Genomic DNA, 18,062 nt, shown 5'->3' with positions numbered 1-18,062 from the left:
TTTGGATAACCATATCTATCTTCAAAAGCATTTACAATGTCATTTAAAGAAGTAAAAGAATCCTTAGGAAAATTGTTAAACCATTTCAAAGCATCATCTTTTAAAGAAAGGACAAATAGACGCATTTTGATATCACCATGACTAAACTGAGGGGATCTGCAATATATGATCATGATGCGAATAAACAAGTCTAGATGCCTTTTAGCAGCGATTGGATCACCATCTGAAAAAATAGGTAATTCAGGAATGGCCTCCTCCGGAAGATCATGGAGACGGTGAGTAAAACGACATGGTTTAAATGAATAATCCATGATGAACAATAAGGGATCAGATGAATGATAGAACTAGCTCTTTGCTCAAGAAAATCAAAAGATGAAAGAAGTGGAGTCGCCACTTGAACAATAAAACTGATTCTAAGATCCAAGAAGTAATCAACAAACAGATATGCGGGAGGCTTCTTGTCTGGGAATAATAAGAAAATGGAGTCGCCACCCAAACAAGAAACACACCGAAGAAATAAGGCAATAAAAAATCCAAATGATAACCTCAAACGCCGAATCTGCCAGCTCAAATGAGAAATAAGAAGATGAGAAGATGAATGTCGATGAAACCCCAGGAACAGAAAAACTCTGTCCCCGGCAACGGCGCCAAAAATGTTGTCGCGCGGATTGACACGACAACGCTCAGACTGGGGGCTGTCACTCTGATCCCCGATCCCTCCGTTTAAGCCTGTCTCCCGCGGCTAAGGGGGGTAGTCCCTGTGAGATGATGAGACCAACTGGCGACCAGTTGGTTGGGAGACACGAGATACGATATGAAAAGGACTCGATGGATTTGGTTAATTGGGCAGACCAGTGCCTTAAGAGACTTGATGTAGAAACGATTACTTTTTAAATGATATAGAAACATGGACCATGAACAACAACCATCTATCATCAGCTAAATCACATGACCAAAACGATATCCAGCAATTGAAAACTTCGAAAAGATAAATGCTTAAAACCACCACGAGAATCATAAATTATTAACCAGATATCATATTTCGTATCTCAAACTTGAAAATTTAGCATCTCAGCATAAAACATATAACGCGAAAGCTCCTGAGCTAAGTCACCTGACACGAGGATTCGGGACACGTAGGATTCGGGATTCGTGGTGTCGGATTCGGGACACGCTGACCCCCGGAACAAGACACGTTAGGACACGTTATATATTATTTTATTAAAAATATATATATATATATATATATATATATATATATATATATATATATGATGATATATCTTAAAAATTAGTTATTAGCATATTTCTTACACAAATTTTAATTAATGATACAAATTTATTGATTTCAAACATAGATCTTCATCTATAGCTATTAGCATGCATAGTACATACAAAATTCAAATAAATGTCAGTGGTACTGGTCACATAAATGATAAATGATAAATCTGTTAAAAATTTAAATCATGATTCATAATTCATAACTGAAAGACAACTTACAACTACAAGATAGTAAGATAAACACACTGACAACTGTAGTTTTCTCATTAAGTCATCAAATCAAAATCTGTTACATAGGTAGTGTTGGTGCAATGCCAATGGCAAATAGAAATAGTCTATAGAAAATATAAAACAACTATAGGTATACAAGCCTCAAGGCATCAATCAGCATCAGAATCAGCATCACTGTCCCCATCATCATGGTCCCCACTGCTCTCCTCTGCATCCTCCTCCTCCCCTGTATCCATAGTCGCCTCTGCATCTGCTGGTATGGAGGTTGACCCCTCTAAGTCATCAAAACTAATAGGGTCTAGCACTGGATCACCGAGATCCATGTTGGCCAATGCCAACTCAACAGTGGTGTCCAGACCCATATCTTCAGGAAAGACATCCCACATCTTTGTCTTTCCCCTCAACCACTCTTCCCTCTGCCTGTAAATAAGACGAAGGTTGGTGTGCACATACACCATTGTCTCTGCCCTGGACTGCTCAAGCCTGTTCTTCTTCACAGTATGCAAATTCCCATATGTGCTCCAATTCCTCTCGCAACAAGAGGATGAAGTCACCTGAGAGAGGAGCCTCATGGCTAACTGCTGAAGAGGACGGCTTGTTGCCCCATGATATGCCCACCAAGAGTAGGGCTTCTTAAGCCCCCTGTCTCTAATCACATCATAACCTGCAAACCGACCAGTGCCAGTGGAAAACTCTGCAAAGGAATCCTCCACCTCAGCAAGCAATGCACTATCCTGATAAATCCGCTGAAGCGCCTCTTTCCTCCCCTGTGAGATTTCACCATCCATGTGAGGAGGGAATCTGCGGGAAGGTCCACCATTCAGCCACTCATGGCTGTAGTATTTGGGGTTCAATGAGTGAGCCAAACAATGTAAAGGTGTACAATTCTTGTCCCATCTGCGGACAAGAATATCATGTATGGTATCGCAGAAGGCCTCTGGTGATGTCTCATACGGGGGGCACTCACTCTGTAGAATAATGCTCCTCACAGACTCAATCATGGAATCCCATCTCTCATAAACCTCTCCTAGGATGGGTTTGTCTGTATCTGCAACTCGAAGCAAAGAGATGATAGGGTCCATGATCTGAATAATTAGATCTACCCTCTCCCACCAAGCATCATCTAGTACCGTGTCCTTCACTCTTTTAGAGGCTGCCTGATCTGTCTTTCTCCAAAAAGACCAAAACTCAGAAATAACCATGGACCCAAGAGCAGTCTTGACCTCCCTCAACCTCTTCAACATCATGAATGAAGATGCAAACCGTGTATCAGCAATCTTCAACAATGATAGATTGCTGTACTCCTTGTAGATAGTGAGGGCATTTGTATGATTTTGCACAAAGTTACGGATATGTCTTGCATCCTCAATAATGCTTCCAATCCAAAGCACATCAGAAGCAATGGATTTCAGTGCTAAGTTCAATGAATGGACAATGCAAGGTGTCCAAAACACTTGTGGATATTTAGCTTCCACAATCATGCCAGCCGCCTTGCAAACAGGTGCATTATCTGTAATGATTTGCACACAAGAATCAACACCTACCTCTTCAATAACTCTAATAAATAACTCACCCATAAATTGTGCATCCTTGTATTCGCCAAGTGTATCCACTGCTTTCAGGAAAACTGGACCATTCAAGGAAGACACCATGAAGTTGATGATTGGGTGTCGTGCTGGATCTGTCCATCCATCAGAAACAATGCTAACCCCAGATGTTGGCCATGATGCCTTAATAGGCTCGAGCATTTTTTGCACCTCTTTTTTTGCCTTCGTCAACAATGTGGTTCTCAGCTTCTCTGACCCAGGAGGCACATACCCTGCTGGAGCCCCTTGAGTTAGAGCTCGACACATCTCAACAAATAAAGGTGAACGTGCAACATTAAATGATATGAAGTTTTGATAGAAAAAGAAGGCAATGGTGAGATCAAGCTCGTCCCGTCTCTCTTTTTGGAAAATCCTGTCCATTGGACCAAGTGATCTTCTTTTTAATGCTTGTCCCCCAGTAGAAGTAGAACTCTCAAATGGAAATTTGGAGGTGGCTTTCCTCAAAAATGGAAGGGGGTCTTCATTCTTGCCCTTGGGTGCTTTTGATTTTGAAGCCAGTGCCACATGTTCCATACCAACATGGGCCTCCTTTACCAATTCTTTTCTCTTTGGTTTAGGAATATCTTTACAAGCTCCAATCCCCTTACCAGGTATAGCCAACAAATGTGCTCTCACACGGTGATATGTGCTTGTGAAAGAAATGTTACAAAAGCTGCATTTCCATTGCACATTGCCTCCTCCCTTTCCCTTGCTGTTTGACCCATCCTCTCTTGCGACATATTTCCACAATGGATATTTTTCATTGTCTTTAACTCCTCTTCCCTCAAGATTACTTGCAGCAGACTCTGATGATATTGGGGGAGGAAGAGCATCTCTACCCATGACATTCTTGCCCTTCCTTGCTGCCCCTGCCGTTGATTGAGCCATGTTACCTCAACCTGTAAAAAAAATGAACAAACAGTCAAACTGCTGTAAAAATTTTAAAATGAAAACAGCAAAACTTCTACACTGCCAGGACAGGCCAAGGTCTGACTCATGTGCAATAGGGTAGTGATGAGTTACTAATGAAATTTCCCTGTGCCAAGTGTGCCAAATAATTAGAAAATTTTCAGTACTTTCTGAGCTGTACTGGAGCACTTTGAAACAAACAGTGAAAATTATAATAAGGTTATGCCACTGTCATATTAGATTTATGCACATTGCAGATGTGAGGGGTTTTTATGTTGATTTAAGTTTGATTTTCTCACTGTTATGAAACTAATAGGACAGCTGTAGCAAAATGATGAAGTAGGAAACTTTAGGAGATCAAACCCTGGAGGCTCAACCACTAGAAGTCTAGAACCCACTTGCACGAGAACCTAACTTCAATGCTTCTGCAAACCCACCAGGGATCAGCTCAAGAAACAAACATTTGCTGAAGCCTGACAGTGACTGATATGAAAGAAAAGGAAGAAGATAAAGCAAAACAGTCATTGCCAGAGAGCTGTTGCACAACTCCCAGTCTCAGAGTCATTGATGTATATCAGTATTAGCTTCCAATTTGGAAACAGTGGTCTTGTTGGTCTATACAGAAGCAGTGAGTGGCTTATTTGGGTAAGGTAAGTCAAGGTAAGGTTGTTTTATTAATTATTGTAATTGTCTTGAGTCTTGACTCTTGACCAATTCATGCAAATAGAAGATTAGTTTAGCATTTTAAGATATATCAAGGTAAGTTTTATTTTCATACTTTAGTTTAGCAACCTTTTATGGTATTTATTGTAGATAGGTCTGCTGTTCTATTATTAACACTTTGGGAAGTGTTGTATTCTTGCATTAATCCTTGTTGCAGGTAAAGGTAAGTATTGTTTAAGGGTTCCGGTTTACTTATTTTTCTTTCGGGAATTGGGATTCGTGCAATATTCTCTATCTTGCAGGTACCATTGTCACAAGAACATCTTCAGCACTTTCTTATTACAGGCCTGATTGCCGCCTGAAGTAAACCTACAACACTGTTTGACAAGCCAGACAAGGTCTGACATCAAGACTGATCAATAAACAATTCTTTCATTGAAGGCAAGGCTAAAAGGCCTCTCAAGGTTCATACTTCAGTGTCTCTGGCAGAAATTGAGTGTGAAAACATCAAGATAATCAGGCAGAGCAGTCCATCATTCGTGACCGACTCATATATAAGAGTCTTATATATCAAACCACAGATGTGCGAGCCACTATGTAATGAGAGCGAGAGCCTCAATGTAATGACATTCTATGTCCAGAGCTAACTACAGTAGACAGTTTTACTTGTATAATATTGCTGGGAATATTATTTTAGGGTGGGCCGGTGGCTAATCACAATGCAATCTCTTTAAACCATGGGTGGCTCTTACATCTGCCAGCTTCTATATTAGGAACGAGTCACGAGTCACGACATATAATGGCATGAGATTGATGAACACTTTCTTGTGAGTTCGAGATAAACATGAGGCAAGGTATATTTCTAGAATGCCGGAACTAACCAGTTTTCAGAACTACCCACGTTTTCAGCAAACTAACCTTGGTCCGCCGCTGTTACTCACTCCAAATCGCTGTTAGTCGCTCCAGATACAGCCTGTTACTCGCTCGGTCGCTCCAAATTGCAAATGCGGTCAAATGCGAATGAAAACAGCGAACTTAAACCCCTAAAAACGAATCCAAAACCAAAAATCATTCCAAAAATCGTGACACGTTCCAAATTTTTCTGACACGCTCATGACACGACGTACCCGGATATGACACGACGAGTCATGGAAATATGACACGTGTCAGGACAGAATCGTGTCCGATTCGGGATTCGTCCAGGGGTTAGGACGAATCCGGTTTCATAGCTCCTGAGACTTGCAAAAATAACTTCCCACAAAAATTTATTTTTTCAAAATTTATTTTTAAATCTTTTTTCAATTTTTATTTTTATTTTTCAATATTATGGAAATTAAAAAATTAAAAATTTTTAAAACTAAATTAATTTTAAAACTAAACTATAAAAATATAAAGCAAAACCTAAACCTTTTTATTTTCATTTTTTATATTTTAAAAATCAAAAAAGGAAATAATCTAAAACTGAATTCTAACCATTAAAAACCTAAAAAATATATTTTTTCATTTTTATTTTATTATAAGAGAAAATCTAAAAAAAAATACCAAATAAATCTAAAGAAAAAATTGAATTAAAAATAATTTAAATTAAACTACAATCTAAAAATTATTAAACTAAAGTCAAAATTCCTAAATTCAAATCAAAACTAAGCGTAAAGGTTTGGAAGGCGAATTAAACGGAAAATGAAACGACCAAACCCTACGCTACCTTTCAAAATGAAACCAAAATCGAAACCCGACTTACCATTTACGCCGCGGATCAATATGAAAACTGCAATCGCATTCCAGAGAGCTACCGGTGGCGCTTTCAGATCGATCTCTTGATACGCATTTGTTGAACGCAGATAGTCCACAGTGACACGATGTGCAGGATCGAAGGTGAAGAAACTGAACGCCAATAGACCAGCGCATTCAACCTGATGCCCACGCTGAGCACGCAGTCTCCTAGGCTGGCTTTCACGTCGATGAATGTTGAAGATGCCCTTTCGATGCGTTCATAGTTTCTTCTGTCGGCGGAAATGACTGGTTGTGCAAACGCTGTCGAAGGTGACTTTTCTGAAATGCAAACTGAGCGTTTTGAAAACGATTTTGGGACGGGCTCCTCACCTTACGCTTATGCAAATCACCTGTTGGCAGCTTAAGATGGATTCATAATCGCTTTGCAGGGTTATCTCGCTTGGCTCATATCTTTTGATCACGTGGAGCTGCATGAAGTGCACTCGTTTTCTTTTGATAGCGGCTCTGATAAGCTTTGCATTTGTGCTGGCCTTTTGCTTACACTACCGTCTTGATACACGCAACCTCCAGCAATCCAACAGAAGTTTAAAAGAAAAATGCGTGGTCACGGCAGCATCAATGGAGGCGGACAGCGCGTGAATAAACCTCAGAGCTCGTCCAAAGCTCGGCAACTTTTTAATACTCACCATCCAGCAAAAGTCGAGAAATTTGAATCATGCTTGAGCTGAATAAATCTCACTGTAACCTGCAAAGGAAGGAAAGAGACCCAATAATATGTGCACAAAATCAAAATCAAAACCCTATACCTGTAAACACAAGAAAACAAAAAAAACCCTAATGAAAAATTTGTGAAAAGCAGAAATTTAAAACCCTAGATCAGCGAATTAATATACAGATTTGGCCCCTTAACAGCCAGATTTAGCAGTAAATACAAAAATATTTTCAGATTATCAGAAATTTGAACTTTGCTGTGAACAGAAAGAAAATCTCTCATGTAAAACAGGAAATAAACTTTGAACGATTAACCCAGGGAACAATCAGCTGGGCTCTGCACAGAATAGCCTGCGGGAGTCGGCTGGTTCAGCCCAGAACTTCCCCAAACGCCCACAAATGTCCTTTCACTAAAAAGTTTCCCTGCACACCTCAAGCAACCATCAGCACAGAGAGAAAGAATGCTGCTAGATCTCAGAAAATAATGGAGATACCTGCCATTATTTCAGAAACCCTAGCAGCCCTCAAACCCTAGCAGGTGAACAAGATACCTGTGCTCACACTACTCTTAAAAAACAAGCTATGATTAACGGCTAAAAACTGAAATATGCAGAAAATTAAAGATCTCACAGCAATCCCAGAGAGTAACACCAGCACGATTTGGACCCCAAAGTCTTTTTATTAACCAGAAAATCAGATTACAAGAGAGCTTTTCAGTACAGACTCACAGATCAGATGCTTTGAAATGACCCCCTAAGACCCTATATAAAGGAAATGATCCTAACGGCTAGTTCGAGTGATCCATGTAGAAATGATCTCGACCGTTGATGAGGATCAAGACATCTCTTGATCTCATCCGTCGATTTATTAACTTAAAATATTATTATTTTATTAGTTAGGGTTTTTGCTTCATTTTTTATTTTTTTTATTATTTTTTTTTATTTTATTTTTTTTATTCATTTTTTAATTTTTTAATTCATTTAACATGGATCACTGAACTAAGCTTTCGGAAACATCACCTAGGACCTAGGACTTAGGACTCATGAGGGGATTTAAAACATTTCTCGACCCTCAGGACACATTACATCATGACTTTTACAATTTACATCTCAAGGGGACAAGCCCACTTAATACAGACCCTCATAAATCACCCAGCTCTGCGACACCACGATAATCTAGCAGATCAACACACTAGGATTCTCCTAAAGTTCTAATGACAAAATCAATCCCGGCTTTGGGGTCAGGTTTGAAGGAAAACTCTGCCGATCTGTGGATCGGTGAGACGAAAAACCTTCCGGGACGTAGATTATCATCAGAAAGTTAGGTCCACCTAGGCAAAATACATACATGACTCATGTCTGCTAGGATTATTTACAATTAATACATGCAGATTGGGTTTACAATCAAAAAGATCAAGCTGCTGATGATGGCAGGATGGCACGGACATGCTGATCAGGTGCTGCTTCTTTCTGTTAAGAAAAATGGGGTGCACTGCATGGGTAGTTGACCAGTAGAGGTCAACAAGTGGGTAACAAGTCCTTCAAGAACTCACAAGATTTACTGTTGGTTAATAGATCTATTGCTGTGATCAGCAGTACAAACTTGGAAATCGGCTTCCTCTTTAGAGTGTACTTTGATACCGTGTTAAAATTTTAATCCCAATGTCTAGATAAATTATTTCTTTGCTGAAAATTAAATTATTCACAGAATAAAATATACTGGCTGGAATTTTAAGCGAATAAAAATAGCAAAACTAAATGAAACCAATTTCCACATTCATACACAGAAAAATTTTCCCTTTAAAATCAGGTCTTCATTCAAATAATTTCCAAGCTTACAAGGGCTCCCTGATAGGGCAAATGACTCTCTATTTAAACAATACAATATTACAATCTACAACAAATTTCTGAAATTTATCTGAGCAGCTGTACGGCCCTCCAGAAATTTCTGAATCATCCCTCAACCTCAGTTGGCTGTTGTGCAAACTGTATGGCTTGTCTGCTCTGTTGTATGGCTACGCTTGTCCTGCTCTTCTGTTGTTTTGTGCGATCACCCTTGACCTGCTATATGGCCTGCTGTAGATCAGATTTCTAATTGATCCCTTGTGCTGCTAAGCACTGCTTCTTGTCTTCTCTCTTCTCTGGACGTAAACGTTGGATGAAGATCCTTTATCACCTTTGTTGCTCTTCTTGAGTCAATATCCTTTGTCTCAATCACTTTTTGTCTTTTTCTTTCATAATATAATATAAAGTTAAATCCCTAACCCTATTCTCCAAAGTGATTGATGGCTGAGATTAATTCTCACTCACTTTGAGATCAATGGTTTGTTGATATTTGTAGGTCGAGCAGGTACTTCTACACAAGCCTAAGTGTTTGGGCATGTGAGAAGTCACCTAATAGCCCTCGAACCTTAGCAAATTACTTTAGTGATTAAAATAATTTATTTTATAAGAGAAAAGTGAATTAATCTAATCTAATGCAAAGGTTATTTGCATTAGTGAATTAGATGAATCTCAACCATCGATCTCAAGTGAGATGAGATCTAATCTCAATTGTCAATCCCTTTGGAGATTAGGGTTGTGGGTTTGGTCATAACTCAAGCTTATAAAAGGAGGACTAGGCCAAGGGAGAAGACACAACACAGAGGGGCACAAGGCATTGAGTGAGGCATCTTAGTGGTGGGTAGAGGAGGACTTCTACTCAAGTGTGCTGTGTCCGAGGAAAATGCAAAGGGGGCAGCAAGAAGATCCAGATTAGCCAAGTCTAAGGCTTGATCAGCTGGATCAGATCTAGATTATTGTATGTATTTTCCTCAGTTTGGGCCATTTTTCCAGTAAGGGGACCCCGAGTAGGTTCTGATTAATTCAATGAGGAACTGTTGATTGGGCAGAAAATTGTGTGTCTGTTGGAGAGATTGGTTGATTTTTACTGCTTCCATTGAATATTTTGTTTAAGTTAAAACTCTAGCCATGTTTTTATTCAGTAGATCTAAATTTGTCAGGGACTAGTTACCAGAATTACTAGGGATTGAAATTTAACACAGTTGAAATTAAGTCTAAATCACTAATACAATTAACTTACACTTTATTAGATTTTCTTATCTCAATAATATTAAAGACTATTCAATTTAATAATTTCTTTAATTAAAGTGAATTTCCAAAGTTGAAGAAAGCTCCTTTTGGATGACTTCCATACCTTTCGACACTAGACCTGTGCAAAAGTACCTGTCTGAGCTACAAACATCAACACAGAGCCCTCTTATCCTCTAGACTTTGCAGGTGATTATTTTTTATAACCAAAGCCCGCTGATCCCTTTGTTAGTCTTGTGCCTTTTGCAATAATGTTTCATGTTTCCTGTTCTTGTAACATAGATTGATAATGTTGCAACAAGTTTCCTGTGAGTAGTGAATCATCATTATAGTTTACTAAGCTAAAATTAGATGAGGGATCATTTGCAGAGATTTCAGTACTAGGCAGTGTCTTTGCATAAATTAACCAATCTAGAGAGATTGGCACCAGTAAATCAATGATATGTGAATTTGATAGTTTTCATCTATTGATGCAGATTTGAAATTCTATTCAATATATGCATTTTTCAATTAGATGTGGGCAATAATTAGTTAGAATATTTACCGAAGCTGTTGGAATAGTATAAATAGTTATTATCATGAAATTCAAGATTAAGGCTGTGTTTGTTTCTGTAAGCATTTGTTTTTGGTAAAAATTCATGTTTTGCAAAGTAATCTTTTAGTAATTATAACTTATTGCCTCGATAAAGTTTAGTACATCAGAAGAAACAGAACTAGCATGTTTTTGGAGGGATCGGTATTATTGTTTTCCAAAAGCTTGCATACGTTTGTTGAGTTTTCGATCACCATGAGCATTGATTCTCTCTTTTGACCTATCGGTAGAACTTAAATTTTTCCTCTTAAATTGCTTCTCTTTATCTATTAATGATAATGTTCTATTGTTTGAAGAGCTTGAAGATTAAACAATGCACATGGATTTGTGACTCCTTGAAAGCTTGGACCTGGATATCCGTAGCACTTAATTGTTTCCTCTTAAATTGCTTCTCTTTATCTGTTAATGATAATGTTCTATTGTCTGAGGAACTGGAAGGCCAAACAATGCACATGGATTTGTGACTACTTGAAAACTTGGACCTGGATATCTGATAGTTTATTGTTCTTTAATTAATTTAATGCGTGTTTTACAGGATGCATGGCAAGACGTAGATCCTGACAATATGTTGTACGAGGTGTGCTGCTTAGCTGGATTCGACCATTGAAAGTTGTCTGATTATTTCACATATCTTGTTGAAGTTCTTTTTTAGTTATAAAGGTTTGCATTTTTATAATATGCAGGAACTCGTTGCATTGAGCGAAGTTGTTGGCACCCAGAGTAGAGGTCTGGCTCCAGATTTGATTTCTTCTTTGCCTTTGTCTAAATATGTGCCAGAAAGTCCAAGTTCAAGCAACTCTGAGAAGTAAGAAACTTGGTGCCTGTTCTAGATATTTTCATTTGTGCTTCCCTAATTTTGGTATGTTTGGTTTCCTCTTTATTAACCTATTGCAGGCACAAATATATATTTTGAACTGCGCTTATATGTTCACAAACCGAATTAACATTTTTTCTGAACTTCAGATTGATTGGAAGAGTTGAATTTAAGTAGGCAAAATGTTGTCATAGTTTCTAGAATTTTCCAGACACAATTTGATTGGAGGGAACTATCCCAAGTGGTATTTATGCTTCAGAGAATTCTGCAAACAACAGATTAAAAATAGTCATTAAAAGTCTGGTGGGTTAGCTCAAGTAGTTGAGTGCTTGAATTACAAGCAGGAGGTTATTGATTCAAATCCCTGGGCTGGCTGCCTGTCTGAATAATATTTGCCTCACTCGATGTCCATCATTTTAGGTTGCCAAAACTGCAAATGACTGGTTTACCATCCTCAGAATGAGGGGAAGTGCCACACGGGTTTCTTGGAAATGTGCATTTCATTGGAAAAATGTCATAAAATAATTATAAATAGAATAATATATTTGAGATCTCAATTTACCTATTATTATGTGAATTTCTTTAGCTAACTAATGTCAAACTAAAATATTGGTGCCAGTTGGTTTTAATATAAACCATTAGGATTAATTAAAGTAATATTAAAAAGTTATTGTAATGATAAGGTGAAATGCTTGAGTTTGAAGTTCAAACATATTTGGAGATGGATCCATGTCCCAGAATAAAGAAATATGGTCTTGGATTGTCAAAACAAATTTCTTATTAATAAATTGTTAAACTATCTGGTAATACATTATTTTGTCCAGTGTTGCGGGGGAGCGCCCCCCCCCCCCCCGCTCCCGCTCCCGATCCGCGCTCCGGGTGGGAGCGGGTCGGGAGCGCGCTCCCTAAAAAAAAAATCGCTCCCTGCCTTTTCGGGAGCGTTTTCGGGAGCGTTTTGCCTTTTTTGCATTTTTTTTTTTGTAGTAATGTTCGAAATGCAATTTTTTTTGAAAGAAACAAATAGTTTTTGAGTGGGGCAACTTAATGATCAAGTCTAGGCCCTAGTATTGATATGCTATTCATGGTAATGTTAAATTCTTAAAGTAAAAGTGACATTTTCTTTAATTTTCATTTTCATCTTTTTACTTAAATTTTTAACATTACCATGAAATGACTCAGGATGTTTGAGAGTGGTTTCGTCCTCATTGGATTTCATATGGAGAAAGTAGAATTTTAGATTTCATTCAAAATCCAGCAGACTTATCAGTTTTTCAGGATTTCAGGATTGGGGGATTGCAATGTTTCCATTGAATTTTGTCATGTATTAGGGTATGGAACTCATATTTAATCAAGAGTACCAATCCCTCTATGTACCTTGATGTTAGTGACATTGGTTGTCGAACTCCTCTATCATGACCCTTCTAAAAATGTACGCATCACTCAAACAAAATCTTGACTTGACATGCTATGCTTTTTCTATCTTATGTTAATGCTTAGAGGGTGATATTAATGACAAAGATCCCTATACAGATACAAAGGTAATGACAAAGATACCTCTGGATATTAATGCTTGGAGGGTGATATTAATGACAAAGATCCTGATTTTGCAACAAGACTAAAAAATTAGACATTTCTCGTGGTGGCAAGAGGCCCAAGCATAAGAAATAGATAATAGATTTACTTCTCTTCTCTAGTTTCTAGTAGCTTTTATAACTATTGACTCTTTCATATTTATTATGATATTTTTTTAAACAATATATGACAATTTAAGTTTGAAGTTGGCAATTATAACTCATTAGTAATGAATTATGAATATGATGCTTCATGAAAGTTGAAAGTTGTTTCATTTCGTTTCATTTTATAACATTTCATTTCATGTTAGATATTATTTGTTGTAATGGTTACACTTAGCTTACAAGTACAACTTTGGTGATCAATGATGATAAATGTTATATATTGAATTTTGAAAGCTTGAAACTTTAAGATTGATGAATCATGAGACTCAATATGTTGTATGTTACTATGTTACTAACTTGCGGACGTGGTTGATGAAGATTATAACTTCTAGATGATTGTTGTTATATGGTTCAATCTATGCTTTTTTATGTTTTTTATATCTAATTCACCATTCTACATGTTTTTGTTGACATATATGTATCAAAAATTAAAAAATATAAAAAATATATATATTTTTAAAAAATCGCTCCGGGATTCGCTCCCAAACCGGGAGCTTCTGAAAATGGTCGCTCCCGCTCCCGCTTCCGCTCCCGCTCCCAAGTAACATTGATTTTGTCATTCAGGTTTTCCTTTTTCAGGATTGCACTGAAAATTCTGTCTATTAATTCTATTGGTCTGAACATCAACAGAGAGCTTCTGCACAGATATATAGAATAATGTTTCTTTCACATTAAGAATTTGAATCTTGCTATTTGCTTCTTTAAAGGAGGAACCTTGTTGAAAGTGTAACTAGGTTCGGTCTTCATAATGGCATGTAATTGTAATTTTATGTAAAGAGATGTAAAGAAGAAAAATAAAATATTGTAATGCTTACACCATGGGTTTCATGAGCAAGATATTTTATTTTTGAGTCAAGGCTCCCATTGAGAGCCTTTAGGAATTTTTTTATCTAGTCATTAAAGAATAAAAGAGTCATTGTCATGTTACACATTGTAAAGAGTCACATTTGTCTATGTAAAGTAATCCTCCAAGACCTTGTCACTAGCCCTCTCCAAGTTGGCCTACAACGAATGAAGAAACTAGAAGATGATGCCGACTCTCCAACTTATGATCATGTCGGCCTAAAGGACATGAGGCAGCATGTATATATAGCCACACTCGGCCTCACTTAGAGGCAAGCAATTCGGTGAAAGAGAAGAAGCATAAGTGCGAAGAAGAGCTAGAGAAAAGAAGTGAAGATCAAGAAAAAGGATAGCGAAGGAAGGGATACTTTTGGGAGATCTGTTTTGGGTACAAATCTCCCACGTGTGAAGAAAGGAGGTCCGAAGGCATAGAAAGAAGGTTGAAGAAATTACTTCTGCATAGAGGTGACCTTGTTTGGGTATTGATCTCGCAAGAAGAAGCCGAGGAGAAATAGGTCTCTCTCTTGAAGAGACTAATCAAGAAGCATAGACTATTCTAGGGTTTCTGAAATAGGGTTAACCTAAGAGACCGAGATTCTCTAGGGAAGCCGAGAAGGGTAGTGTGAGAAAGTAGAGACTGAGATTTCTAGAAGAAGCCGAGGTGAAAGAGTAGAGACCGAGATTCTCTAGAAGAAGTCGAGGAGAGCAGTTCGAGATCTAGAAGAAGCTGAGAAAGGGAAGAGGTAGAGCATCAAGGTTAGTGATAAGGGTCTTGGAAGGACACTAGAGTCGAGGGTCTTTGTCATGGTCTTGGTATTTGTCAATTGAAGATCTATAAGAAGAATTTTTTGATTGGGTTTTCCTCTCAAAGAGTGAGAGGTTTTGGCCCAGGCTGACAAGTCTACATACCAGGGTTGCGGGGGAGTGCCCCCCCCCCCTCTTGCTCCCACTCCCAATTCGTGCTCCGAGCTAGAGCGGCTCTGGAGCGCGTCGAGAGTGTGAGGAGGGAGTGTTTTCGGGAGTGCGCTCCCTAAAAAAAAACGCTCCCTGCCTTTTCGGGAGTGTTTAGCCTTTTTTGCAAATTTTGTTTTGCAGTAATGTTCCAAATGCAATTTTTTTTCAAAGAAACAAATAAGTTTTGACTAAGGCAGCTTAATGATCAAGCCTATGGCCCTAGTATTGATATGCGATTCATGGTAATGTTAAATTCTTAAAGTAAAAGTGACATTCTCCTTAATATTCATTTTCATCCTTTTACATAAAATTTTAACATTACCATGAAATGACTCAGCATGTTTGACAGTGGTTCCGACCTCATTGGATTTCATATGGAGAAAGTAGAATTTTAGATTTCATTCAAAATCCAGCAGACTTATCAGTTTTTCAGGATTTCAGGATTGGGGGATTGCAATGTTTCCATTGAATTTTGTCATGTATTAGGGTATGGAACTCGTATTTAATCAAGAGCACCAATCCCTCTATGTACCTTGATGTTAGTGACATTAGTTGTCGAACTCCTCTATCACGACCCTCCTAAAAATGTACACATCACTCAAACAAAATCTTGACTTGACATGCTATGCTTTTTCTATCTTATGTTAATGCTTAGAGGGTGATATAAATGACAAAGATCCCTATACAGATACAAAGGTAATGACAAAGATACCTTTGGATATTTATGCTTAGAGGGTGATATTAATGATAGATCCTGATTTTCCAACAAGACTAAAAAATTAGACATTTCTCGTGATTGTCTTTTCTAGTTTCTAGTAGTTTTTATAACTATTGACTCTTTCATATTTATTATGATATTTTTTTAAACAATATATGACAATTTAAGTTTGAAGTTGGCAATTATAACTCATTAGTAATGAAATATGAATATGATGCTTCATGAAAGTTGAAAGTTGTTTCATTTCATTTTATTTTATAACATTTCATTTCATGTTAGATATTATTTGTTGTAATGGTTACACTTAGCTTACAAATACAACTTTGGTGATCAATGATGATAAATGTTATATATTGAATTTTGAAAGCTTGAAACTTTAAGATTGATGAATCATGAGACTCAATATGTTGTATGTTACTATGTTACTAACTTGTGGACGTGGTTGATGAAGATTATAACTTCTAGATGATTGTTGTTATATGGTTCAATCTATTTTTTTTTTTTTTTTTGTTATATCTAATTCATCATTCTACATGTTTTTGTTGACATATATGTATCAAAATATAAAAAATATATATACTATATAAAAAATGCTCTGGGATTCGCTCCCAAACCGAGAGCTTCTGAAAATGTCTCTCCTGCACCCGTTTTCGCTCCCGCTCCCCGCTTTCGCTTCCGCTCCCAAGTAACACTGCTACATACTGTGTCTCGTCTTCTATTGTTTATTTGGTAATTGTCTTGATGAAAAGAACACATTGATAATATAACAAAGAGAACATCATAATACAAGAAGTAAAAGCATATCACAAGCAATTATCAAGAAGAGAAATCTCTTAATTATTAATGCCCTAGATTTCTCAACATGGTATCGGAGCTTAGGTGCTGAAGTCAAGAAGGGGCATTCAAGCAAGAAGACACACGAGAATTGAACTTCAAAGAAGGATCAAAGCAAGTCAAGGAACACCAAGCAAGAGATCAAGATCTTCATCATACCAAAACCCTAGAAGCATTTCCAAAATCATCAACGAAAGAAGGCTAGAACATTCAAGAAGGATTGTGAAGCAAGCCCTCTCCCATCAATTCTTCAAGGAGTAATCTTCAATCAACATCAAGATTAAGGAGAAAGCAAGCATCAATCACTCAAGTAAGTTTATGACTTCATCTGATACTATCAAAATGTCTTTTTGCAAGGAAAGCAACAAATTGGTTGGGGCTTCAAACTTCCTTGCATGGAAGAAAAGAACTGATCTAAATCTCATTGAGAATGAGGTCATGGATCACATCAAGGGGTCAATAACCCAACCTACCAAAGAAGATACTCAAGCACATGCTAGATTCATGAAGGGGGAAGTGAGGGCCCAGAGGATTCTCATAGAATCCATCAAAGACTCTCTTATCCCATATGTATCAAAATTAGACACTGCAAAAGCTATATATGACAAATTGGTAGAGTTGTTTTCCATAAGCACTGCAGGAGAAGTAATCTCATTAAGGCAGGAACTCTACAAGCTAAAGATGAAAAAGGAAGATGGAATAGCCTCATACTTTATGAGGATTTCAAAAATAAGAGATCAACTGCAAGGTCTGGGAGAAGTCATGTCTGATAGAGAAATAACAATAGTGGTATTAAATGCACTACCAGAAGAATGGGGTAAGTATTTATGGGAAGAAAGAAGCTACTCCATTCCAAGATCTATGGTCACTTTGTAATATCGAAGAAACTAGACTGAAAGCAAAGACTGATGTAGGATCAAATGAGTAGAATCAAGCATATGCTGCTATGTCAAGAAGAAAAGGAAAGTTTGGAAAATTTGGTCCTCAAAAGAAGAAGAAGAACATGGCTAAGGTATAGTGCTATGGATGTCAAGAATATGGGCACTATTGAAGAAATTGTCCTAAGCTTAAAAGGGACAATAACAAGAGAAATAAGAAAGAAGCCCAAATTACTGAAGAAGTAGAAGAGCCTGAGACAAAGAAGCCTAAGAAGGAGGAAGTGAAAGATCTCTACTATGACTAAGAGAATCTCCTTCACTAAAAAGGTACTCTTCTGTTGTAGATAGGAAGCATTGTAAATAAGATAGGATGCATTATAGTAGAAAATGACATCATGGTAGAAGCATTAGAAGTAAGAGCTCGTGACATATGTAATATGATGAATGTCTGGAACAAAACCTATGGAAGTCAACTATGTAGGGTATAGC

General features: G+C 37.5%; 1 protein-coding gene across 4 annotated transcripts in view; it reads left to right on the top strand.

The window, feature by feature from the left end:
* LOC149137991 (E3 ubiquitin ligase BIG BROTHER-related-like) overlaps positions 1–18,062 on the top strand; it is a 235,567-nt gene that overhangs the window by 201,599 nt on the left and 15,906 nt on the right. For all 4 annotated transcript variants that reach the window (XM_089453095.1, XM_089453093.1, XM_089453094.1 and 1 more), the window contains 2 exons: positions 11,332–11,373; positions 11,480–11,601. In XM_089453095.1, the coding sequence (XP_089309221.1) occupies positions 11,332–11,373; positions 11,480–11,601 (164 nt within the window). The remainder of the gene's footprint in view (positions 1–11,331; positions 11,374–11,479; positions 11,602–18,062) is intronic.

The sequence above is a fragment of the Pinus tabuliformis genome, chromosome X (genome assembly GCF_031772625.1).
Source record: "Pinus tabuliformis cultivar Carrire ecotype Pingquan chromosome X, CPIR1, whole genome shotgun sequence".
Lineage (NCBI taxonomy): Eukaryota > Viridiplantae > Streptophyta > Pinopsida > Pinales > Pinaceae > Pinus > Pinus tabuliformis.
This window is presented reverse-complemented; position numbering and strand designations above follow the sequence as displayed.